We start from the raw sequence: 25,741 nt of genomic DNA, 5'->3' as shown, positions 1-25,741 counted from the left end.
TAATGCACTAGAAGTTGATCTGGCATGTGATAGAAAGATAATGTTATGTCGACATTCAACATTGGGGGGGAATTGAAGAAAATTGAGCCTACGGAACACTGTACCTGATACCAATGAGCTAACACCAACATTTAATTTGCTTTGTTATGGAAAACATACAATATTTCCTACAGAGCCCAGTGAGACTCAACCCGACACCAAAAATGCTGAAAGACAGGAAGAACTTTAATGTACAGCTTTGTTTACATAAGAGTTGTGCAATGCTGGCTACTGTTGTCGCTTTCACTGATTGTTTTCTTCCACACTTTGCACACCTGCTTTGCAATTTTAGGTGAGAGATGTTTTAAGATGTTCACAAGTTCACCGGAGGACTTCCCTGATTTTGGCAGTCAGGAAAAAAAAAAAAAAAACAAGAGTTAGTACCGTTTATCCATGCAAGGAATGATCAAAAGCCCTTCAATACATTAATTAGCGATCAATTTATAACATCATCAATAAGCAGATCCAAACGAATTGATGCTCCCATTGCAATAAATATGCATGTGTGTGTGCGCGTGTATTACATAGATGTTGGGGAAAGAGAGAGAGAGAGAGAGATGGATAGGCAATCTAGAGCCACAAAATAATTGGCAAGTTATACTTGTACCTCACAACATAACAGGATGAGAAAGCCGTGCTAAAGAATGCCACCACGTTAAAAATGTAATGTTCTTTTTCATTCATTAATAACTGTGACATAATGAACTTACCTTAAACAAAAGATCATAAGCAATATGTTCCCAGGGCAATGATACAGACATCAAGCAGCATTTAAGGGGCAACATCTCATCATGAGAACTTGTGGAGGCAGCAGCAGCTGCATAGGCATGCTTTGCTGCCACAGATGCAACAGATGCAGCTTTTTGAACAATTGAGCCAATTCCAAATCCTCTCTTCGATGTAACTGGCGAAAAAGGGCCAAAATCCTGCTGACTTTGATCTGACACAGTAAACCCTAGATTTAGCCCATTTATTACAGATTTGTACACAACCATTCACTTCATTAAGTTAATTTACTAAAAAGAGGATGTGCCCAGTGCATGAGCCCCCCTCTCTGCAAGGGTTCGGGGAGGATTGTCTATCATAAGCAGTCTTTTCCCAACTCTTTCATGAGGCTGTTTCTACAACTTGAACCATTATTTAGGAGTGATCTACTAAAGAAAATAAAAGCCCTTTCACAGAATGGGTTTGCTTCTCTGAAGAAAGCAAAGCATTATAATTTTATTCCAAATTGATAGCAATATATTTTATCTGTTCTGTTAACATGAATATAAACCTGACAAAACTCCTGGATTGTTATCTTTATCTTCTGGACCATCCGATGCTATCATCAAAAGTGTTTGTTAACACACTGATCAACAAGGAATTTTTCTGATCAGTGCATGTGAACAAATATATATTAATATTAACATCAGAGCCCCGCCATCAGTGCACTAGAAGAAAAGGGAAAGAAAAATTAATAAGAGAATTTTGCTTTACCTGCAACCCCAGAAACAGCAACTTCAACCTCCCCTCGTCCACCTGGGCCCTTCATGTACAGTTTATCTGTTTTGCCAGGGGAATGACCAAGTGAAAGGAGACTCCCGAATCGAGACTTTCCAGCTGCAGGAGATAGAAAGTGAGAGAGATTAAGCATGCAAATTTAAGTTTAATGATTATTCAGCATTCCCTGCCTCCATAAAGGGTTGGGGATTTTTTCGTTTAAGAATAATAACTGCCATGCAAAAAAAAAAAAAAATGCTGATACAATGTTTGGTTGAAGTTAAACCACCTAAGCAAATACATTTCAACCATATTGCCCTCAAGTAACATGTGAAAACAACAGAATGGAAAGTCACTGTATATTTATTTCTTAACAGAAAAAACAGAAACATTTTTTTTTCTTTGAAAATATGAATACATACCATCATATGCTTCTCGAACCATTTGATAGTTTACGAACCCAGAGAAAAGAGTGAGCTACATTCACAGCCACCAAAAAGTTGGAGTATGTAAAAGCTAATTTTCCAAGTACCCTGATATTGTGTCATCGTGTGTCCATCACAAAGTATAATTTTACACAGTACAAAATAGTTAAGTAGAACATTTTCACGAATGCTTTACTATTAATTGTATCAGCATTCAACAGTAATTAGTAATGAAATATATATATATTGTTTTTTGTAATGCTTATTCCCTACTTAGCACGTGAATTAAATATTCGATAGTTATGCAATGCAACAAAGATAAATATACTCAGTAGCTTATGCTACTCATCACCTTTGTATTTGATGGGAAGGACACCATTGGCTCATTCCTAGTAGTTGGGTTGAGCAAGCTGTGACCATTCTAAACACGAGCAACTAGACAACCACTTATCACCAAAATGAAGCCTACTAAAATTTTAGTCAGCTACCCAAAAGGCCAAAACTAAGAGCAAGTGTCTTGGATTATACTAATTATGTTTTCTTATGCACACGCACATACACCCCTTACTAACATGCAATCTACCAGTTACCCTTTTAACAATCAATTCACTCTTTTGAACTAAAGAAATTAGAGAGAAAAAAAAAAGAGTAATGACTAGAACTACGAAATCAATTTAATATTCTTCACCAAAATTTAAGCAGCTTATGCTGTTGTTTTTATTTAGTTGCTTATTCTCCAGTAATTTTTATGAAACAAAAAACAAAAAGCTATAACTAGAAAAAAGCTTGCACTAAAAGAAGAGCGGGGGAAAGACAGCAGCCTAAGCTTTAAGTAATGTACTTTGGAAGAGAGGCTAGTCTAAGAGATGCATTCAATTATCTTAGAATTGTGAATCTGTCTATCTAAAACAGAGATAGCTCAACAAGTGATGGTTGTGGTAGATAATGGAATCAGAATAAATAATCTCACAAGTGGATTAAAAGGTTACCCAAACCTTAGAATTCTTAGTCTTCCCAGAATTACTATCAACTTTAAGAGGGGTATCACCACTGAAACTGTTATCAGGTGACTCTTTTTCACTTGGAAATGCTGCCCCATCATGTGCATTGAGAAGTACACAGTAACAGTGGTCCGTTTCTGTCAAGACCTGCACAGTGGGTGGAAAACTGAAAGAATAATAGACATAAAAAATATATATATAGACATTAATAGGGAAAGAGTATCGCATAAATTAAGAAACATAGAAGAAGGAAAAGAAAAAGAAAATTTTAGGCATAAACTGCTTTCTATATTTAATTATGGTATTATAGTTTAACAGAGAAAAGTAACAAAACAAATTTTGGATAAATAAACAATTAATTTTATTGTCTAATAGCAGTCAACTATAGCTAGCTACTTTAGAATATTTATGTACACAGTACAACTTAGAAGAGGAAATACTGAAGGCACAACTATGAACACATTAACGCACACCACAGCATCAAAAGTGGAGTCAAAATCATCAACTGCAAAACAGATATCTGGATAGGCAGGAGTTGTCTCTACTTCCTAGATATATATTAGCAACCATGTCAGGTAAAAGTTGAAGATAAAGAACCAATGAAAAAACATTTTTTTGTTCACAACAAAAGAGCTTGCCTTTTTGGAGTCCAAATGAAAATCTACACGACTTGGTGATGCATAAACTGTCTTTACAACCTGAAGAGACACCACAGACCATATTATTATTAAACATTCTTGGAAATATATAAGCACAAAGTTGCAACTTTTCAAGAGACTCTGATATTAAAGCCTTAATCTGTGGTTTCAGATGCCAAGTTCAGCAGTGCAGTGTCATGATTTTCATTAGAAGAATCCTAAACTCATAAACATGTAAACCATAAATCATACCTAGCTCCATCTGAGACCCAAACCGGCACCTAATAAATTATAAAAGGAAAAACATGCACCGCACTTCCACAAGATAAGGAATGCATAAAAGAGATTTAAAATAATTTAAAGTACCCCCAATAAAATAATTGTGCAAATCCAAAGCTTCAGGTACCTTGTATATGGGAGATAATGGTGTATCTTGCCCAGCTTGATAATTGCGAAGGACCTGATGACTGAAAAAAGTAACAAATATGTATTCAAGTTGAAAGCAAGAAGTTTTATGAATCTTGAAGGATAAAGACATGACGATAAAAAGGGGAAATTTTCACCTGCAAATTGCTACTGTCACTGTGAAAGAAGTGTGTGCAATTAAATTCAAGTAAAATGAGCGCCTCCAATCTACCCCATCTGAATTTTCACTGACCAAACTCTCCAACTGCTTGGCAAATGAAAAGATCTATTGTAAGCACCATAGCAATTGATTTTCCAACCAAAAAGAAGTATCAGCTGCCACACGTTCAAGCAGAAAAGAAAGTGACAGACAATTTTGTCATAGATTAATCACAACCAAGGACAAAGAAGCAATCTTTTCTTATTAGTTTCTTACACAACCATTTTCTGTGCCTTACCAAAAAAAAAAAAAACTAGAACTATGCCAAAACTTTGTTGCAAGGTACAGACCTCCAGGTGAATTCACTGTATTTTAACAGGAAACAAAGAAAATCTCCTGGTGCTTGACATTTGTTCCAATGCATGGCAAAGGCTCCTCTAAACCAAAATATTTCCATTTCAATTTAGGGGGTGAAAACAATCCAATAAATGAGATAATCAGGACTTTGTTATTTGTATGAAAACTGTAAAGACATTTTAATTTCAAGGAAACTGTTATTTACAGAAAGCTAACATGATGATAGTTAAGCAGCATATTGTGGGAGCATTCAATACTGCATGCTTGTACCCAGTCCCATTTCTAGTAATAAAGAAAATGTGGCAAGTAATATTACAAAATCAAGGCAAGAAAATGTTCAACCCGATTTGGGCACATATTAATTAAGCTAAAATAAGCTTGGTATCGTGCTACTTTTACCTTAGGTGCCCACCGGCGTACAAAGTAAGGAGGAGGGCCCTGCACATTATCATTGAAACCATATCCTTCTGTGCCCTACAACAATATAACAAATTTAGTACAAATCCAATATCAACAACAAAACTATGTAATACAAAAAATTAAAGAAACAAAATAAAGATGTCAGTGATTCAATTATGTTTTAAAAAAAATGCCACACCATTTTTCCGACAAAAAATACTAGATCATCATCCTGCCGTCCCCTTGACTCCTTACCACGGATAAAGTACAAATCTAACATATCATACCAAAAGCGGCCATCCATTTCAACATCTGAAGCATCTCGATCGTCGAGGGTACCTTTTCCTATGAGGGTGGAGTGCTTCTTCACCATACTCAACAATTCATGCCTACCAAAACAAGCATTCACAGTCAAATTATGAAATTCAACAACCATAGCACACCAATACCAAACTTAAATGGAAACATGGAGCTCTAGAAGAACATTGAAGTTTAAATTTAAACATTATAGTCAAATTACAGCCCTAACTCAGTTAAATTGCAACTAAATTTGGCGTTTGGCTCTCCAGGAAATGCAAATTGCAATTCGAATTCAAACAGTTAAGCAGGCAAATGCACACGACGCCATAAAGAATAGAGAGAAGATTATATTAAACCCTCATTGCGGACCAGTATCTGTACCTGGAAGGGGTATTTTCTCCATCCCCCAGCATTTCGGTTTGTCAAATTTGAAGGAGAAAACACTCAATAAATGCTTCTGAAAATCTGATAGCAGTTCGCAGTTAATGTGATGATAACTGATAACCTAAGGAATTTAAGTTTTTTAATATATACAAAAAAAAAAAACGTTTCGACGGAGAAAAAAAAACTGGCGCGAGCACTGGCTGAACGATTCTTTGCTTCGGGTCTGTGACACATATCAGGGAAGACGACAAATCCAAGAATGGTAGTTAGAGCAGTTATCGGTTGAGTTTGAGCCGCATGAGGAAAAAAGTAAAACTTGCCTTTCGATGAGGCCACGTGTCAATGTAAGGGTGTTTTAGTCATTTAGTTGCTGACATTGACTGATGGAGGATGATTAGTAGTTGTGCAGTGGCAGTGTCAGTTTCTCACGTTAGCCACGTAGAAGAACAGCTGGACTTCTACGCCACGTGGCTGACAGCTTGGGAGACACTTTGGATGAATAATTAAGGGTGGATTTAATATTATTATTTGAGTTGTTATAAAATTTAAAAATATTTATTAATAAATTTTAAATTTAAATTTAATATATAAAATAATTTTTAAGATGTATTTTAATTATATTTAAAAATTAATTTTTTAAATCACAATTATAATTTCAAATAAAGCCTAAAGTCAATGAGTTTTGAAAACAAAAGTGTTTTTTTTTTTTTTTTTTTAATAAGTAGGATGGGCCTCTTTCCTTTTTTATCATCAAGACGAGGCCGTTTAGCAAATGCAAAACTTGTTAATGCATTGTAATTGGGTTGGATTTTTTAAATGTAAAAAAAGAAAAAAGAATTATATTTTTAAAATTCAACCAAATATTAAACACATTTTTGCAGGATTACAACTATTATTAGGTATTTAATTTCAACACACAAAAGCTGGTGCCACGCGTTATAAAATGTGAATAAAAATATTAAATATAAATCAAATAAATATACAAATATATTTTTATCATTAGGCCCAGCATATATCGTTATCGCCAGTCCAGATAATCTCCTCTAATCTCATTCTGTAGAACAGAACATAGATATTAGTTGGATATTAGATTCTTCATAATTTCACAGTTATGAGTTGGAAACAGTCCGCCTATTCAGTGTAATCGATAAAAGCAAATGGTAATAAGGGGCTGAGCCGTGCATTAGAGAGAAAATGATAAGCTTGGCTCTGCCTTTTTTTTCTTTTAATCGAAAGGTAATGAGATTTCATTGATAGAGGGAGAGTACAATCCCAAACCCTAACAAAGAAGTTTCAAAATTGCAGAGTCGAAATCCAACCATTCAAAACCTAATGCATTTAAATACTTTTTAATTGATATATTTAAAATATATATATATATATTTTTTTTTTCTCAGCATTCCACAATCTTCACTGCTCAACAGTGTCACTGTTATTATTTTACTCAGGTAAATTTCAATAATTATCTAAAATTTTAAAAGTTATAATAAAATTATCCTTTAAATTTTAAAATATAATATAAAATTTCTTAGATTTTAAGATTTTATACAATAAAATTATTCTAACTCTTACTACTCGGTTTATACAATGCAAAATAATAATGACGTAGATAATTCTCTTTTCTACGTGTGACAGTGATAAAATTGATCATAAATTTTTTTATAGATTAATCATAAAAATACGAAATAATAAAATAATATAAATATATGGGAGCTGATTAGAGAGATATTATCTTCAAAAAACAATAGTAGTTCTTCACGTTATTGTCACTAAGAATTTTTCACATTAAGATATTACTTTTAAACCGATTATTGAGAGTTAAAGGAATCTTATTGTGTAAAATTTTAAAGGTTTTATATTACATTTTTAAATTTAAAGACAGTTTTATTAAATTCAAGTACTGACTATTAAAATTTATCCTCTTGGTTACTCTATCATTTATCACTATAATTATTGTTATATTTTTTTATTATTATTAAAAATAAATTAAAATATTCAAATGAAAATCATCAATACGTTACATTGTATATATTTTTATTATAATTCATATATAATTATATATAATTTTTTTTCTTATAAATAATTTATTAAAAAAAATGTATTATTTTTTAAATTTTAAGAGGGCAAGAGGAAATACAAAAGGAGAAGTGCATATATTATCCACCAATATAATGATTAATTTGTCCTTGAATTTCAGGATAATAAAAAGAAGCATTTTAAAAAATATATAATTTTAAAAATTATTGAAAAATAAGTAAAAAAAATATTTTATTATTTTAATATTTTTATAATTAAAATTTATTAAATTTAATTTCAAATATTTGTTATTAATATATTTTAAAAACATTTTTTTTCAACCGTAATATTAAACGGACCAATTTTAATAAATTTGTGAGGCTTTTTTTCTTTTTTAATTTGCCTCAATATCTTATTCATTCCAGGTATATAAGCACATCGGATCTTTGGATTCCTTGGAAGGCTAGAATAAAATTAAAAAAAAAAAAAAAAAGTAAGAGAAATTAGTTGGCATCAAACACCACTATGATATAGACCAGATATTCAAAATTCATAGACAGAGACATCTTTAAGAAACTTTAGTTGGCTCTTACTTTATCTTTGATTTTCAAAGATAAAATCTCTCTCCGAAAGGCAAAAGAAGGATGGAAATGAATGAACATATCAGTAAACTCATATACGTTATATACAGTGGTCACTAGTCACTAGTTCAATTGTTTCTTTCATAATATAGTACTCCGTTTCTTGCCTTTCCCTGTGCTCCTCCTGATGATGCTGGTGGTGTCAACTTCATGCCTCATGTTTCCTTCGTTGAGAATTAAGGGTGCGTCTTTAGCCTGGTCGCCGTCCTCTATGGATGCAAGAACATCTCTCTAAGGATGCAAAAAGGGTACTTGCCACGCCATTGATGAAACACATAGCCATCCCATCAGCAACCTTTCCACACCTAGGAGAGCCATGGCTCGACGAACGGACATTGAAGAAGCCGTTGCAACTCGTAGTTTTAGCTGCGGCCGTGAACTGGAAGATCCAAGTTGTAGCTGTCTGGCAGATTTTTGTCAACTTAAGCAAGTCACTCACTAAAAGACAAAGCAATATGAGAAAGTAAAGTAATTATTTTATTTCCTTAGAAAGTGGAGTTTTTACGGGCTTCACACAGCAACAGCTTAATCCAAATAGAGGCTAAAAATATGCTGAATGTGTAGATATTTTATTCAATATTAATAAGATAAAATATAAGAATATTATTATTTAATTAATATATTTAATAAAATTAATTTTTTAATTTTTTAAAAAATATACTAATTAATTATTATATTTTTATTTTGTTTACTTTGAATTTCATTCCCTCTAACTTAAGTAACATAATTATATAGTGTTTATATTTTTTAAGTTTTAAATTATTTAATTCGGTAATAGCAATTTTTCTCTTTTTTAAATATATTAATTAATAAAAATTTTATTTAAATTAGTCAGAATTAAATTAACTAATATATTTTTTAAAATAGAAGAATAATTATTTAATTTTATAAAAATAAAAAGACTAAATAAAACAGTTTTAACATCATAATTCTATGACACATAACAAATTGATTTTGAATCAATCTCAACAATCCCCTTAATTTAAAATTACACACTCCTAACTGCTGTCAAAAGCTGTTAATTTTGAGTTAATACACAAATTTAATAAACAGATTTGTAATAGGAAATATTATAAAATATTTTTGACACATATATAAAAGTAGTGCTCACTCTCTCATAGAAAAGTGAACCCTCTAATAACATAGAAAGTGAATTTCACATGATTATAAGAGATGATACATATATATCGAATGTACTTATAAATTCTCCTACAATAGCTCATTTGTATCGGTTAAGGCAATTGCTCCACTTGCTATCATTTTTCTGATGAAATGATGCTGGACTTAAATGTGTTTTGTTATACCATGAAAAAGTTGGATTCCTTGTCATTGCAATTGTAGCTTTGGAGTCACAAAACATTTTTGTTGTTGCATATTGTTCTTGGTTAAATTAGCTAGAATTCTTCTAGCCACACTGCGTGACATGCTGATTAAGTTGCGGCAATGTACTTTGCTTCAGAAAATGAAAGTTCAGTGGTGTTTTGCTTCTTTGAATTCCACGAGATTGCATTGAAATCAATGAACTTTCATCTGAGTACTTCTTTTTTCATCCAATGAACCTGTCCAATTACTATGTCCAAATAATTTGAAATCTGATATTTTAGAGTATAAAAAATTCATAATCAGCAGTCTCTTAAGATATATCACAAGATCCTCTTAGCTGCTTCAAGATGTTGCTTTGTTAGACTATGCATAAACCTACACACAATACTGGTAAGAAATGCAATGCTAGGACAAGGGCGTGCCAAATAATTCAATCCGCCTCCGCCAATCAACTTCTGAATGCATTAGCCAACTCTCTTTGCCCTATATTCAGATTATAATTTTTCATTCAAATTCATTGGTGTTCTTGAGCATGTCAATTGCATACTCCCTGTTTCACCTCAGGCCAATAAAAAATTGCAACAGACTTAACCTGTCATCCCAAATTTGAAATCCAAAATTTACCAATATCGACTGCATAACCAAACTAGCTTCCAAAAGCTAAAATGTAAAGATTACAACCCAAAATCTACCAATTAAAAAACCCAAAAGCATCAAAGTAACAAAACTTCTTTTTTTTTTTTTTTTTGGCAAAAGAAAAAAAAAACTTAATTTTTAGGAATAATTTATGAACATAATGGAACCTTCAATCACTTATTCAATTGCTTCAATTCATTTGATCTTATGGATAAGAGATTCAAACCCATCAAACATGTAACTCCCTTTTTGTTTAATAAACATTTACAACCTCTCCCAAGGTCATACGGACCAAATCTCAAACATCCCAAAACCCCATAATTAACTTACCAAAACTCACATTTTTCTTTCCTTCTTTTCCCCAACTCTCGCTTGCCCAACCAAATTAACTAGTACTCATCAAATGTTCCACTACTCTGTTTCTTGCCTTTCCCTGTCCTTCTCCTGATGCTGCTGCTGGTGGCAACTTCATGCCTCATATTTCCATCGTTGAGAATCAAAGGTGCGTCGTTAGCCTCATCGCCGTCGTCTTCGGTGGCGATACGGATGCAAGAACATCTCTCTAAGGATGCAAAAAATGCACTTGCCACACCATTGATGAACCACATAGCCACCCCATCAACCTTTCCACACCCAGGTGAGCCATGACTCGATGAAGGCCGGACCCTTCCCTCGTCTGAATTTGAACGGAAATTGAAGAAGCCGGTGCAACTGGTGGTTTTAGCAGCAGCCATGAACTGGAAGATCCAAGTTCTAGCAGGAGAGAGAGAGACAAAGAGAGAGAGAGACACCTAAGGCTTTGTTTGTTTTTAAGGTGTCAAGGTCGTCAATTATTGCAACATGGAAATTATGTTGTGCAGCGGTGACCTGTGAAAAGCACAACCCGTCCCCTGATCATAAATACGTAAGACTGATATGTCTCCTTTGAGCCATTAGGGGCATTCCCGTCTATTTATATAATATCTCCCCTCTTGTATATGCAGTAAAACAATTCATTACTGGAAACAAGAGTGTTTGGCACTATTGTCTATTGCTTTATGTGGACCTTAATCATTATTATTAAGGCAATTAATTAAGGGTCTTAATAATATCAATTAAACATAAAAATAATAAAAAAGTAGAAATTTAAAATAATGGACAATGAATATTAGAATGGAAATAGAGGGAAAAGAAGGAAAGAAAGAGAGATAAGACTGCAAATATAATTAAAGAAGAAATAAATGATGAGACCCAAAAAAAAAGAAAGTGTGTACCATCATTTGTTTGCCCACTAGGGTGACCCCATGCCCATCTAACAAAACCTAGCTACTACTCTAGCCAGATCAAGTCAAGATCGGATTTGACATAAAATTAATTGATTTTTATGTTTAAATATTTTATTCCTATTTGGGAAAAAATGATATATAAATAACGGTAATGCATATAATAATTAATAACTCTGGGCCATGTGGTGTGGCCCAGCACCGTAACGCGGCTGTTTCCTTTCCGGCACTGTATGGCATTGGGTATTTTAGGCTGGCTTTTAAAATTTTAGGCCTTCTGTAACACCATTAACAAGAATCCAATGAACAAGTGTGGAGAAAAGGGAAAACATATAAGAGGCCCATGATGCTTCAATTTAAGGCTTAAGCCCTAACCCAACTGCCCTCAACCCATCTGGCTGTGGAATTGATTTTATGTGGTTATGGTGGGTGGGGTTGAAAAGATCGATGGCTTGCAATTCCAAATATAGGCTTTCATTTCCATATGGAAGGCATTAACGATGTATCAAATTCTGCCATTTTAAGTTCGAATCTAGAAGATTGCACGTCTGTATTTTCTTTTTGTGGCGAGCCAGCAAAGTGCAGTAATTGCTCTGATCAACCATTCAAGCCATTTTTTTTTTTTTACCATATTTAACCAGTTGACAGGTTTTTGACAGCAGATTGAGCTTATCTAATCACTCACCAATTTTTAGGGTTACGGTTTGAGTTGAATTAAAAACTGTATTAAAAATTTTAAATTGACTGAATTAATTTTGAAATTAAAATTAATCAACAGTGTAGGAATCAAAATTGCCTTTGAGAATTGATCCAAATTCTTCAAATTAAAATTGAATCAAAATCGATTTTGACCCATAATCGAACCATGACTAGCTCTACCTATTTCACATCCCCATCCATTATCTATTTAAATAGCTCTTTCTTTTGCTTATATATAATAAAGGCTAATTAGCTCTTTGTAAATAATCCCAGAAAACAATCCACGGTTGAATAGCAATCATGTCTAAGCTCGGCACCATTTTTGCCCTAGTCCTTGTCCTCACCTTGGTGGTTATTCACGCTGCTCGCCAGGAGCCTGGCTTCGCTAGTGATTCTCTGGTAAAATTCCAATGTTGATTTTCATTGTATCATATTATCTCCATTTTTATTCCCTACTGATAGATTCTTAAATTTTTTTTTTCTTTTATGTGGTTACCATTTTCATATTCTTATTAACTGTTCAGCGGTTCTTGAATGTGAGATATAATTGTTTCTTTCCACGTTTAGAATGTGAAGGCAGAGAAAGCTGAGACCGAGGAGAGCTGTGAAGGAGTGGAGGAAGATGAGTGCTTGATCAGAAGAACTCTGGTGGCTCATGTGGATTACATCTATACACAGGGTGAAACTGAAAACCCATGAGCTAGTGTGAGATTACTTTCATTTGTAATGTAGTCATGATCACTTATGATTCATGACCGATATCAATAATGATGCTTGGGATTGCATCACACTTTAACAATAATAATAATAATAATATTTCGCTAATCACATAATTATCTTTCTAATTCCATGTATGGAGTATTACTCTTATTTATGAATTTCTAACGAATGACTCTTTTATGGATTCTAAAGACCAGTAAAAGAATTCATCCGCCATTGTTATTGTTTATCATTTAGTTAAAATTCTATATCCAAACTTAATTTAATGGTAAGAAAATGATCAGTAATTGTTTATTTGATCGTTTATCACCTTCCCAATTCGCATGTGTAGTATGATCAACAACACTTTCAAATACTGAGATTTTCTCAGCTCAAATCTTTAAAATGAACAGTAACTGTGAATCCTATATTCTCATTGATCGCATACCTTGATTCAAATTATGAAATGCTCTGCTACAGTAACTGGTGTGTGTGTGCCCGCGTGCGCCCGACTTCTTTAAACAACAGGTCACTTCAATGACCTTTCCACCAAGTTCCTTGGTATGGTTAATCTACATAACAATATTAACTTCTAACCAAACCAATATGTGACTACAGATAGAAAACTAAAACCAAGCACCCAAAACTGTTGCTTTTAATTTAACATTAGCACTAATAATGAGCATAGCCCCGTTACACAGAATATATTGAAGACAAAGACAACCATCAAAATGAGAAGGTGAGCTAATATTTCATTAAGCTTTTGAACTGAGGATACAAAGACATACATACAAAACAGGTCTATGTCATAAACAGAAATGCTTTATTAGGGAGGGACAAGGCCATCAATTTAAGCAGGTAAGAGAATCCGAGTGCCACCCAGAACATGCAAATACAGGGCAAGACATATGGTAACAATAACAGACGACTTTGCCCCAAAGTATCTAATAACCTCTAGTCCCCTTTCTACAACCTCTTCATGAACTACATTATGTATTCTCTTCAAACAATCTGATATCTTCCATAAGAACAACTCCACAATAGACCTTATCGTTGCGTAAGTCACCCTCCCAGTCACATCCAGCACAAACTTCCTATTGCTTGGCACAGCCAAAGTGGATGAAACCTTACCAAACCATCCACGGTTCTGAACCCCTTCAAGTGAGTATCCATCTTTCAAACATACTTCTTGCTTGAGACAATCATCTCTGCTTGGTCTTTCACTCTGCTCAACAATTGAATATGCAGAACGAGAATTGGAACCTGAATTCAGGTTGGAATTGGAATTTGAATTTGTCAACACCTGGTGAGATGTTTTAACAAGCGTTTCTACAGCACCATTACAGACAGAAACCAGAACCTCTCTCATATTGGTTTGATGCTTGGGATTGGTCAAGCCAGAGAACAACTCATCATAAGTGTTGATATCCATTGTCTTATCAAGATAAACAGCGATTGCCGTGCTCACAAAATTCTGTATGCAATCAGCTATAAGCTGCCTGCAGCGGTCATCACAAACCACACTAACCCATCTCGGCATTTCCGATATGCTCGATTCACTTTGATCCACACCAGCTCCAACGTTAGAATAAAACCCCAAAACCAAATTCCTGGCAAAACTACCAACAACGACCGAAACAAACCCAGTCCCAGCAGTAGAGAACAACCTGTCCATCGCCTTATCAGCGAAACTTGAATTCCTTGAACCTGATGCCAATTGATCATTTGTTGACTCCAACTTATAGCCTCTCAGAATCCCAACTGTGAACGCCTGAGAAACCCCAGTCAACAACTGGGAGAACTCATCCGAATTGACAATCTTAGAAATTTGTTTGAAGCTATTCGGAATTTCATCCGAATCGGAACGCAGAAACTCCTTCAAATCCCTTGAAACAATGTCAATCGTCTCAGCGGAATCGGACACCATTTCAGCAATAGAAATTAAGGCTCCCATAAGTTTGATCAATCTCCTCCTTTTCATAACCACGGATGGCAAATTATACACCTTGTAAAGTCCATAACCAGAGACACCAGAGAGGGCTAGTAAAATCAGCCATTTCTTCTTGCTCCGGGAGAAATCGAACCCTTTCTTGGCCAATTGAAAATCCATCCAAGAACCAAACCCTAGAGGACTTGGAATTGGGAACTTGAGGTGGGTTTTACAGAGGGTATGGAGAGCAAAGGTATAAAGAAAGAGGAGAATTTAGAGAATCGAGGAATCTAGGGTTTCGTTTCTTCTGCTTTGGGCACTTCTGGTCATCATCAATCTTTGAAATTGGAGTTTATAGAGCTGAAGAGGGAGCGAGACGTATAAATATTCAGAGGGTGTTGGTGGTTAAGCGCCTTAATTAAGGAAAATTAATGATAGTACAATGACAAATGAGATTATGAAGAAGCTAATTAGTGAGGATTTGACACAAAATTAAAAGCCACAATAACGGGATTAAAGGAACACGAACTTGCTGCAGACGCACAGAGCAGAGAGAAAAGTAGGCGGAGATTGCCAAGCTGACGTTAACGGACAAACAAACACCGTTACAGATAGCGGCATAACTAATGCACACGTACCTCGATTCATGTGATATGGATCTTTCTTCTTCCTTTCTCCCAAAAGCTCGGGTGCTTTGAATATTTTTTTTGTTTTTGACGTTTAAGTTAGTGAGAACGACGTACCGTTTTGGAGCTGATGGTGGAGGAGCAAAAGAACAGAGGAACCCAGCACTGACGTTGACTAATAGACTTTGTGGAAATCTTGCGAAACGACACTGCTTGAGCTTAATTGGTAAAATAAATGAATATATTATTTTAAATATTATTATAAATATTTTGACAAATATCATTTAGTTGTTTAAAATTTTTATATTTAAAATATGTTAAATTAAAATTAAAATTAATTTGTAATACTTCTGAAATAATGTTAAATAAATTTTTTATTTTTATTAATTTTGTGCATTGAGAAGTCTTTTTAAAAATTTATTCATGTTCTGCTTTTCAGAGTCAAGTTAAATGTTTACAGCGCAAAGCATTCTTAAATCTGCCCAGATAGAGACAGCCCATGGGTTCTTAATTAGAGGATTGCAAAGTTTAAACTGTCCAACTACAAATAGCCCATGAATTTATTATTATCGGCTAACTCCTGAATTGGGATAAGCACTCATTTAACACGCTCAGTCATTGGTCTGCTGGAAGTTCGGTCCTTTAAGCATATCCAAAATGTTCAAGGGTACCGATTACTATCAACTTATTTGACCCGACTAAATCCTGGAATTAGTTATTAAATGAATAACAAATGACAAACTATGACTAATTGACTATAATCCTTTGAGATTTCGATTGTTGAATCTGTTCATTATCCATCTACTTGTTGTATAGGGATATTAATATGAAAATCTCAATTTTTAATCGCTATTTTTTTTTTTTTTGTCTGAAGTCAGAGATGTCATTAATGAGAAAAGCATACACAAAAACAAGCTTAGAGAAGAGCTAACAAATATAAGAGACTTTGAACCTAATGACACCTAACTTATAAAACATACAAACCATGGCTCATAACAAAAGCTCCTAAACCCAGCATACAAGCTTAGCTCCAAGACTCAAACCCTAGTTAGGGCAGTCACAAGCAAGAATAATGAGGCACAGTAAAAGGCCACCGGTAGCCCTGAGGCAACCGCTAGAGATGTTTCACAGGGAAGAACCAAAGAGTTAAAAGTAGTGAAGCTAGATTGTAGACCCACAACTTTTCTCTGGTGAGTGGAGGCCAAAACAAAATGTGAGTAACCAATAACAAAGGCTCTATTTGACTTGGATGAGGAAAGGTTAATTAATGAAAGGGTAAGAAAGAGTAAGATAAAGGAGGAATAAAAAAAGGTTATAATAAAAAATTTTAATATTTGGAAAATAATGAATTAATAAAAAGGTAAAAAGAAATAATATATAGTCTTTATGTTTAGGAAGAGGTGAAATAATAGGCTAAAATTAAGTATTTAAGAAATAAAATAATTATAGTTCTCATCTCTTCCTCCTTAATAAAAACTGAGATTTGAGAGCTAAGGCTTACTCTTACCTTACATTAGTTTACTTCTTTCCAAACATAGATATATAAGCTACCTACCTCTCTTTACCTCTATTTACTTCTCCTTCACCTTCAACCAAATGAAGCCTAATAGATACCAAACCATGGGAGCACTAGAAGATAGATGAAGAAGTGATGTAGAGCTTCATGTCAATCGCTTTAGAGGTGGGTGAGGATTTCAGAGTTGCCATTCATTGAATCAAACCTCCAAGAACCCAACAACCCGAAAACTAGTCGATGTTAGGAGATCACCAACACAGCAAATAGAAACCACAGACCCTCACTTGCATGCAGAACTAAAAACTAACAAAACCATATATATAGTCCGCCCAAAGGTGGAAAGGGAGAGACCAACTCTCCACCAAGAAAGGAAGCTATCCCGTACCTGGATGAAGCAGGGGATAACCAATTACTTAGACAGAGACAGAGGGCTAAGCATTAAAAGAAAACCAAAACACAAAGAGGAAAGTTCCTCTCCAGAAAAAAACTAGAGAGAGAAAGATGCTTGGTATCTTTTTTTAATCACTAGCTTAATCCCTCATAATCGTTCTATTAAATTTTTGAATGCAAGGACAAATTAAACAACGGATTTGACCTCCTATGTAGGCAAGCATGTTTGCATTGCACAAGGAAAAATGAAAATTTTAGCCATGAGTAGACTATAGTTATAAATTTCAGCCGTAAATAGAGACCATAAGATGGGCAGCCTTTCTGTATTGCTTCTATGGCCATCATCTAAATTTGACAAAAGGCTTATTTTGACCTTTAAAGTATAGGCTAATAGTCATATAAGTCCTTAAAGTGTTTCAGAGTGTAAACAAGCCCTTTAAAATTTAAAAATAGGTAAATTAAGCCATTTTATTATTTTAGGGACAAATAAGTCCTTTAATTTTTAAAAATAGATAAAAAAGACTAAAATATAATTTGTCTCTCTTATAAATCTAGTCAAGCCTATGCAAAAAAATCTTCTAGTGCACGAGCTCCTCATTAGCAATTTTGCATATGTGATTTGTAACATTCTGGTAAATACTGCTATATTTTGTAACAGATTGATAAGTTATCCTTTGCTGAATAATTCAAGAAGCATCTTCATGGGTTTATCATTTTCATCATAGTTTTTATAACAAAGTTTCTTGAATCATTCGGTAAAAAAAAAGTTATTAATTTACTTTAAAATACAGTAAATATCCACCGGATGTTGCAAATAAAATACTCATAATTGCTAATAAGGACTCTGTTTACTAAAAAATCTTCATACATAGTGTTAGCTAGATTTATATCGGAGACAATTTATAGTTCAACTCAACTCAATTCAACTCAACTAAGTCTTTATCCCAAAAATTTGAGGTCGACTATATGGATTCGCTTTCTCCACTCTAAACGATTTTGGGTTAAAGCCTCAGAAATGTGTAATGCTTCTAGGTCATGTTGTACTACTCTCCTCCAAGTTAATTTAGGTCTACCCATTTTTTTCTTTCTATCCTCTAACATAATGTGCTCAACTTGTCTAACTAGAGCCTCCGTATATCTACGCTTCACATGACCAAATTACCTCAATCTCCTTTCTCTCAACTTATCCTCAATTGGTACCACTCCTACCTTTTCTCTAATACTCTCATTACGGACTTTATCTAATCTAATATGACCACTTATTCACCTTAACATTCTCATCTCTGTAACTCTTATCTTAGATGTATACGACTCCTTTAGTGCCCAACACTCACTACCATATAACATAGTCGGTCGTATGGCTGTACGGTGAAATTTTTCTTTCAACTTAATGGGAATTTTGCGATCACATAAAACTCCCGTGGCACGTCTCCACTTTAACCATCTGGCTTTAATCCTATGACTAACATCTTCCTCACATCCCCCATCCACTTGAAGGACTGAGCCGAGATATTTAAAGTGATTTCTTTGGGACAGTACCACTTCATCCAAACTAACTCCTTCTCTATCACCAGTTTGGCCTTCACTGAACTTGCAATGCATGTATTATATCTTCGTTCTACTTAACTTAAAGCACTTTGACTCTAGAGTACTTCTCCAGAGCTCTAGCTTTCTATTGACTCCTTCTCGCGTCTTATCTATCAGAATAATATCATCCGCAAACATCATGCACCAAGGAATACTCTCTTGTATATGTTTCATTAATTCATCTAAAACTAATGTAAAAAGGTAAGGGCTTATAGCTGATCCTTGGTGTAATCCAATTGAGATCGGAAAATCTCTTGTGTCCCCTCTCACTATGCGTACAATAGTAGTTGCTCTTTCATACATATCTTTCAACACTTGTATGTACCTAATAGATTCCCTCTTTTGTTCTAACACATTCCATAAGACATCTCTTGGAACACTATCATAAGCCTTCTCCAAATTAATAAAAACCATGTGTAGATCTTTCTTCACATCTCTATATTTCTCCATCAAGCTTCTAATGAGAAAGATCGCTTCCATAGTTGAACGATCGGGCATGAAGCCAAATTGATTGAGAGAGATAGAAGTATCATGACGTAGTCGATGCTCCACAACTCTCTCCCACAACTTCATAGTATGGCTCATGAGTTTAATTCCCCTATAGTTTGAGCAACTCTGTATGTCTCCCTTATTTTTAAAAATAGGTACTAAAATACTCTTCCTCCATTCATCAGGCATTTTCTTTGAGCTTAGAATCTTATTAAATAATTTAGTTAACCATGCCACTCCCATATCTCCCAAATACTTCCACACTTCAATTGGTTTTTCATCTGTCCATGTGCTTTACCCACTTTCATTCTCTTAAGTGCTTCCTTTACTTCTAAAGATCTAATCCTTCTAGTATAATTCACATTCTTTTCTATTGTTCTACAATCTATATTCACGCTATTACCATTTTGATTATTATTAAAGAGACCATTAAAATAATTTCTACATCTTTCTTTAATGTCCTCATTTTTCACCAACACTTTTCCTTCTTTATCCTTAATGCACCTAACTTGATTGAGATCTTGACATTTCCTTTCTCTCCTTCTTGCTAATCTATAAATATTTTTCTCTCCTTCTTTAGTTCCAAGTTTCTCATAAAATTTTTCAAAGGCTTGTGCTCTTGCTTGACTAACTGCCTTTTTTGCCTTTTTTTTGCTATCTTGTACTGTTCATATACCTGATTATTATCACATTTAGGTAATTTCTTATACAATTTCCTTTTTCTCTTCACTGCCTTTTATACTTCCTCATTCCACCACCATCTCTCTTTTGAAGGTGGTCCATGTCCTTTAGACTCTCCAAGTACTTTTCTAGCTACTTCTCTAATCTTTGATGCCATCTATATCCACATATCATTGGCCTCCATATCCAGCTTCCATGCTTCGGACTCGAGAAGCTCATTTTTGAACTTCAATTGCTTTACTCCTTTGAACTCCCACCACTTTGTTTGAGCTACACTATTCTTTTGACCTTTCTTGAATTGTTCCTAAAATTGACATCCAAGACCACTAACCGATATTGACTTGTTAAAGCCTCTCCTGGAATGACCTTGCAATCCTTGCATAGAGCTCTATTTGTCTTCCTGGTTAAAAGGAAGTCAATTTGGCTTCTATGTTGCCCACTTTTGAAAGTCACTAAATGTGACTCTCTTTTTATAAAATAGGTATTTGCTAGTATTAGGTCGTATGCCATACAAAATCCAGGATGCTTTTTCCCTCCTTATTTCGACTGCCAAAACCAAAACCTCCATAAACATTCTCATAACCTTGCCTATCACTTCCTACATGTCCATTCAAATCTCCACCAATAAAAAACATTCTCTTCATTCGGTATGTTTTGCATTAAATCATCCATACATTTCCAAAACCTTTGTTTACTTTCACTATCTAGTCCTATTTGTGGGGCATAAGCACTAACTACATTTATTATTTCTCATTCTAGTACTAGTTTTACTAGTATAATTCTATCTCATACTCTTTTCATAGTTATTACAGCGTCTTTCAATGTCCTGTATATGATTATACCCACTCCGTTCTTATTTCTTTCCTTTCTAGTAAATCACAGTTTGTACCCTGAATTACCCACTTTCTTGCTTTTCTCTCCTACCCATTTAGTCTCCTGAATGCAAGCAATATTCACCCTTCTCCTTTCTAAAGTATCCACAAGTTTCATTAATTTTCCTGTAAGTGATCCAACATTCCAAGTACCAATCCTGATCCTCCTTCTATCCTGTTACTTTCTAATTGGTCTTCTTCTATGATATCTTTTATTGTTTTCTATGTCTATTTTGTGTTTTATTCCACTATTTATTCTATTATCTGTCCCATGGACTAACTTCTTTACCCACACCCGTCCATGATGTGGGAACCCCTGCTCACTTAACACCACACCCGGGTGCTGGTATGGCATGGCGCGTCGCTTTCAATGAACGCCCTACACCCTTGCATATTTTTCACTACACCCGGGCTCCGATGTAGCACGTCGTAAGTAGAGGACGCCCCAACGTTTATATCATTTGAATCCATATCATAAAGTGTGACGAAATTTTTACGCTGGTTGTCACCTACCGCAACCCTCCTTTTTTATCCGGGTTTGGGACCGATTAAACGTAAACTACTTAGACGGAGTTACAAATTATAATTCAATATTTTTTATTTATTTTCAAAAGTTAAAAAATTTATTTAATCTCTTTTTAAAAATTTAAAATACTTATTTGATATTTTTTAAAAATTAAAAGACTTCATTGTACTTTAAAATACTTTAAGAACTTATATGACTATTGAGCATAACTTTAAAAGCTAAAATAGCCTTTTTGACTCCCAATTTAATCTAAAAGCTTTCTCGTAAAACCGCTGTAAAATTGGCCAATTTTATTCACAAAATCCTTGCTGAGTCGTTTAACAAGTTCTGTTTACAACCTTTGCACAACAAATCAACATATGATCTCTCTAATAGGTAACTCAATTCAAACAACCATCATGTACAAAAGTGCTCGCAAGACACATCACAGCAACCCCACCAAAGTTCTGGACGCTCATAGAGTTGCAAGGTCTTCACTCTTTATCACAGTGTTCAGTTCACACCAGACGACTTCACAGTTCAAGCAATAGTACAATCAGCCAAGCTTACGCTTAGCTGAAGCTACATACTTAGGTTTTTGATGTTGAAGTTTCAGAACCCTTGGAAAGCATCTTTGATTTTATGGGTATGGTGCTCGTGGCATCATCTTCAAGATCACTGAAAGATATGTCTTCTTCATTTCCTGCAGGGAATGTGGCTTTGTAACTGCCTAAATCAGAATCTTCCTCATCTGGCCAGTCATCCTCATCATCTTCATAATTTGGAAGCAGTACCTTAGAAGATTGACTGGCAAGCACATCCTTATTCACAATTTTTGTCACTGGCTTTTCTTCAATAACCGACTTATCAATGAACTGCATGTCTGTACTTACAACTGGGTGCTTCTGAGTTTCATAATCTGTTGCCATATTGGTCGCTGGTTCAAAATCAAATGTCCTGGCACATTCAAACTCTTCATGCAATACCGCATTATCATTTGCATTGCAAGTGCCTTTTCCAAACCAGTCATTTTCTGGATTCGTTTGTTTATGTAACTCCTGCATCCACAATGCTCTGGATTCCATTACCTGCAACCAATAGGAAATACTATAATTTACCTCAACCATATTCCCAGTTCTCAAACCACTACAATTATCAATGACGCATTTATTAACCTATGAATTTTCAAGTAAATACCCAATTGAAGCAGTGAACTAAAATATTCCATGCAAGATCATTCAAGCAACCTTTGCGTGGAAAAAATAATAAAGTGACTGATCCATTAATGAAGTGCAGAATGGATGAAAGTTAGTCAAGATACAAAGAAACGAGCTACAAGAATATCGCATTTATAAACTTAAATGAATAATTTGTCATTTTTCTTAGCTCCTTGAAATAGGGCTTTATATGCAATGTGTGGGAACAACCATCAACCAAGGTCAAAAGGGCAAGAGTCAAACAAAGTTCTGTGCAAAGCAAATAATCCTTTAGATTGAGATTGTCTCAAATAATTCACAATTTTTAAAATTAATTAAAACATAACGCATTTTCTTAGATTACTGGAGTGTGAATTTTGTATAGGCAAACTGGCAAACCATGCATCCATATATTAAGGATGAAAATTTCAATTTCATTACATCAGCTCATCCAGCCTTCCCAGAAGCACTACCAGAAAAAAAGGGCAAAATTTGACTTGCACAACTCATATTTATACATTTACCAGTTGCAGTGCTTAAAAACGTGAAACCATAGCAAGAATCTTCAATCGGACATAAAAAAGGACTTCATACCATAAGGACCTTGGAAACTTGACTAACAGAATTAAAAAGAGATAAATATTACCTGAGGTGTAGATAAAATTTCTGCATCATGTTTGTTGAGTCTTGAATGCAGAAGAACAAAATATACTTTCCAAAAGTAACTCTCCGTCATATGGCAAGGACAAAGTTCAATTCTGAGAGCAGCTAGTCTAGGAGCGAGTCCTTCAATGGCCAAAGCATGCTCTTGTTGGGCATCAGACATGACAAAATCTGTACAAGTGGAGGAAAGGGGGAAAAAGGAAAGGTTTATAAATATGGCATGGATCGCAGAAGGCAGAAGCTTGGCTTTTGTTGCTGAGTAAAACAAATAAATCACGGTAACATCCAACCACTTATTAAGCAGCACCTAGGCAACAAAGTGAAACCTAGAAAATATACCATTAGCGGAACTCATCAAACATCATTTTAGGACAATCTGAAGCAACTGAATCTGAATCAATCACACAAATATTGAAATCCAGACAATAAACTGATTTCACACTTCACAGTATAAGTTTGTGAGTTCTGAACCACTAAATCTGATCCAGTCAGTCATCTAATTTAAATGAATTTTGAATATATCACAGCTATTCACATTAGATTATGTAATGCAACCGACTGACATAATACTAACCAAACAACCTTCAGACTATGTTTTATTATTAGCAAGCAAAGGAGCCAAAGTCTTATTCATGCTCATTCATCTTACACAATAAAGGAAAACATTAGCAACAATGTCGCCTGTTAGGGAGTTAAGAAAAAAAATTTAGGCATTACAACCAGCACAAGACAATCCATTAACCAAGCATCACCAATGGCATTTCTTATCAATCAGTGTTTATTCTAAGATGGGGTGGAAAAAAAATCAGAAAGTAATGCAAAAACACATCCAAATGTATGCAAAGTCCGAAACAAACTCCTAAGTGTCATTAAACAGAGGATTGAAATGCAAAATTATTGATTCTGCCATGCTCTCTCTCTCTCTCTTTCTCTCTCTTTCTTTTGGTGTGGGGGAAGATATGCAAGTAGCCTATACTATCGCTAACGCAATGCATAAGTAGAACTTTGCATTTTGACGTGATCTATTTCTATTACAATGTGGGACGACATTGATCATTCCAATCCACCTATTAGCAACTATATGCTCCAGTAACTACAGAAAAAGCGTCAGATAACACCAGATAAGGAGCATTTTGGTTGCTTCAAGCCTTCAACAATAAACAAATTCACGACAAAAATGAAAATTTATTTAAAATATAAGCATATGCATATAGAAATTTAGGAAAATGGACACACCATCTAAATCTTCTTCCTCATCCAGGGGAAAATCCAGCCAAGTCTCAGGATGCATAGCAATATTCCTCGCAAATGCCAACACCTCGTCGGTAATCCCGATGGCTCCTGCGCCCCACTCATCAGGCTCCTCGATCTCCAATTCCTCCCCATGTGTCTCATTTCCCTCCTCATTATTTTCTACCTCGTCTTCCTCTGATCCAAAAGGAAAATAATTCGACGCCATCTTCGAAATCTCCGTGACCCCACTCCTAAATCTTCCTCCGATCTCTGCAAAATCTTGCCTGATCCCCAATCTTTCTTCGGAATCGGAGTGTTCTCCCTCGTCGGATCGATGAGATGCCTCGAATTGATTCAAATTAGAGAGTGATCGGTCGTTGGAAGTCGGCGGAGGAGCAAGAAAAGTGGCGACGCCCCACAGTTGACGCGTTAGGGTTTGCTTGAGTTCTGAAAGATCCTCTTTGACGCCTCTTGTTTGCGCTTCTTCTCCTTCATCTTGAATTTCTGTTCCTTTTGCCATTTCTTCTTCAATGCATGTTGCAGGTGATGGGTCGTGTGGAGTGTCGGGTGCGACGTCGTTTTCTGAGTCGGCGTCATCATCGCCATCGTCGTTGTCGAGTCGAAGAGAGTTGGCCAGGGAACGAGCCAGCCATGACATTATGCCGGCGAGCGAATGGAGGGGTGAGAAAGTGACTGTTAAAAAGGTCGGGGTTATTAAAAATGTTTTGCTGTGTGAGCGGCGGAATCCTGTAAATCACTGGTAAATTTGGCCTATAATCCAATTAAATGCTGCCATGTGAGCATGGTTAAAAAAAACAAAAAGCCTAAACTTTATATGAAAATTAACTTACAAGCGTTTAAAATAATTATTTAAAACAAAACTTGTGAATTGTATAATTAAATTAATGAATATAAAAATTAAGTTATAAATATTTGATTTAAAAAATATTGAAATTATTTTTATATAAAATCGAGTTTAAATTAATTATAACACTAAGATTAAAAAGTTTTTAGGATTAATGAAATATATAAATAATAAGCTTAATGTTCTTATTTGATCTAAAAATATAATAATTTATGAATTGTGAAAACAGGGGTATCTTGATTTGTTTTGGAAAGGATATAAATGTTATGATCCAACCTATAGACCGAATCGGCACTAGGACCTGGACCGGCATAAAGCCTTC

At 34.7% G+C, this 25,741-nt stretch overlaps 4 protein-coding genes across 4 annotated transcripts; 1 reads left to right on the top strand and 3 right to left on the bottom strand.

The window, feature by feature from the left end:
• Nucleotides 1–3: 3 nt before the first annotated feature.
• LOC110669824 (uncharacterized) lies at nucleotides 4–5,798 on the bottom strand. Its single transcript, XM_021831642.2, has 12 exons — nucleotides 5,588–5,798; nucleotides 5,106–5,295; nucleotides 4,907–4,981; nucleotides 4,149–4,255; nucleotides 3,992–4,052; nucleotides 3,586–3,645; nucleotides 3,421–3,495; nucleotides 2,942–3,094; nucleotides 1,944–1,998; nucleotides 1,519–1,641; nucleotides 750–979; nucleotides 4–376 (listed from the first exon to the last, which is right to left on the bottom strand). Exons 1-12 carry the CDS (start codon nucleotides 5,617–5,619, stop codon nucleotides 353–355), a joined length of 1,185 nt encoding a protein of 394 aa, XP_021687334.2. The 5' UTR covers nucleotides 5,620–5,798; the 3' UTR covers nucleotides 4–352.
• A 6,597-nt stretch (nucleotides 5,799–12,395) lies between these two features.
• On the top strand, nucleotides 12,396–12,992 carry LOC110669852 (phytosulfokines). Its single transcript, XM_021831688.2, has 2 exons — nucleotides 12,396–12,566; nucleotides 12,735–12,992. Exons 1-2 carry the CDS (start codon nucleotides 12,468–12,470, stop codon nucleotides 12,864–12,866), a joined length of 231 nt encoding a protein of 76 aa, XP_021687380.2. The 5' UTR covers nucleotides 12,396–12,467; the 3' UTR covers nucleotides 12,867–12,992.
• A 603-nt stretch (nucleotides 12,993–13,595) lies between these two features.
• LOC110673894 (protein PHLOEM PROTEIN 2-LIKE A10) lies at nucleotides 13,596–15,457 on the bottom strand. Its single transcript, XM_021837124.2, has one exon. The coding sequence runs from the start codon at nucleotides 14,974–14,976 to the stop codon at nucleotides 13,717–13,719; it is 1,260 nt and encodes a 419-aa protein (XP_021692816.2). The 5' UTR covers nucleotides 14,977–15,457; the 3' UTR covers nucleotides 13,596–13,716.
• A 6,283-nt stretch (nucleotides 15,458–21,740) lies between these two features.
• On the bottom strand, nucleotides 21,741–25,262 carry LOC110669783 (uncharacterized). The gene is made up of 3 exons (XM_021831557.2): nucleotides 24,558–25,262; nucleotides 23,305–23,492; nucleotides 21,741–22,550 (listed from the first exon to the last, which is right to left on the bottom strand). The coding sequence occupies exons 1-3, from the start codon at nucleotides 25,210–25,212 to the stop codon at nucleotides 22,053–22,055; spliced, it is 1,341 nt and encodes a 446-aa protein (XP_021687249.2). The 5' UTR covers nucleotides 25,213–25,262; the 3' UTR covers nucleotides 21,741–22,052.
• Nucleotides 25,263–25,741: the final 479 nt, after the last annotated feature.

Source organism: Hevea brasiliensis, chromosome 12, assembly GCF_030052815.1.
Source record: "Hevea brasiliensis isolate MT/VB/25A 57/8 chromosome 12, ASM3005281v1, whole genome shotgun sequence".
NCBI classification, from domain to species: Eukaryota; Viridiplantae; Streptophyta; class Magnoliopsida; order Malpighiales; family Euphorbiaceae; genus Hevea; species Hevea brasiliensis.
Note: the sequence above shows the minus strand (reverse complement) of the source record. Positions and strands in the feature narration are given on the sequence as shown.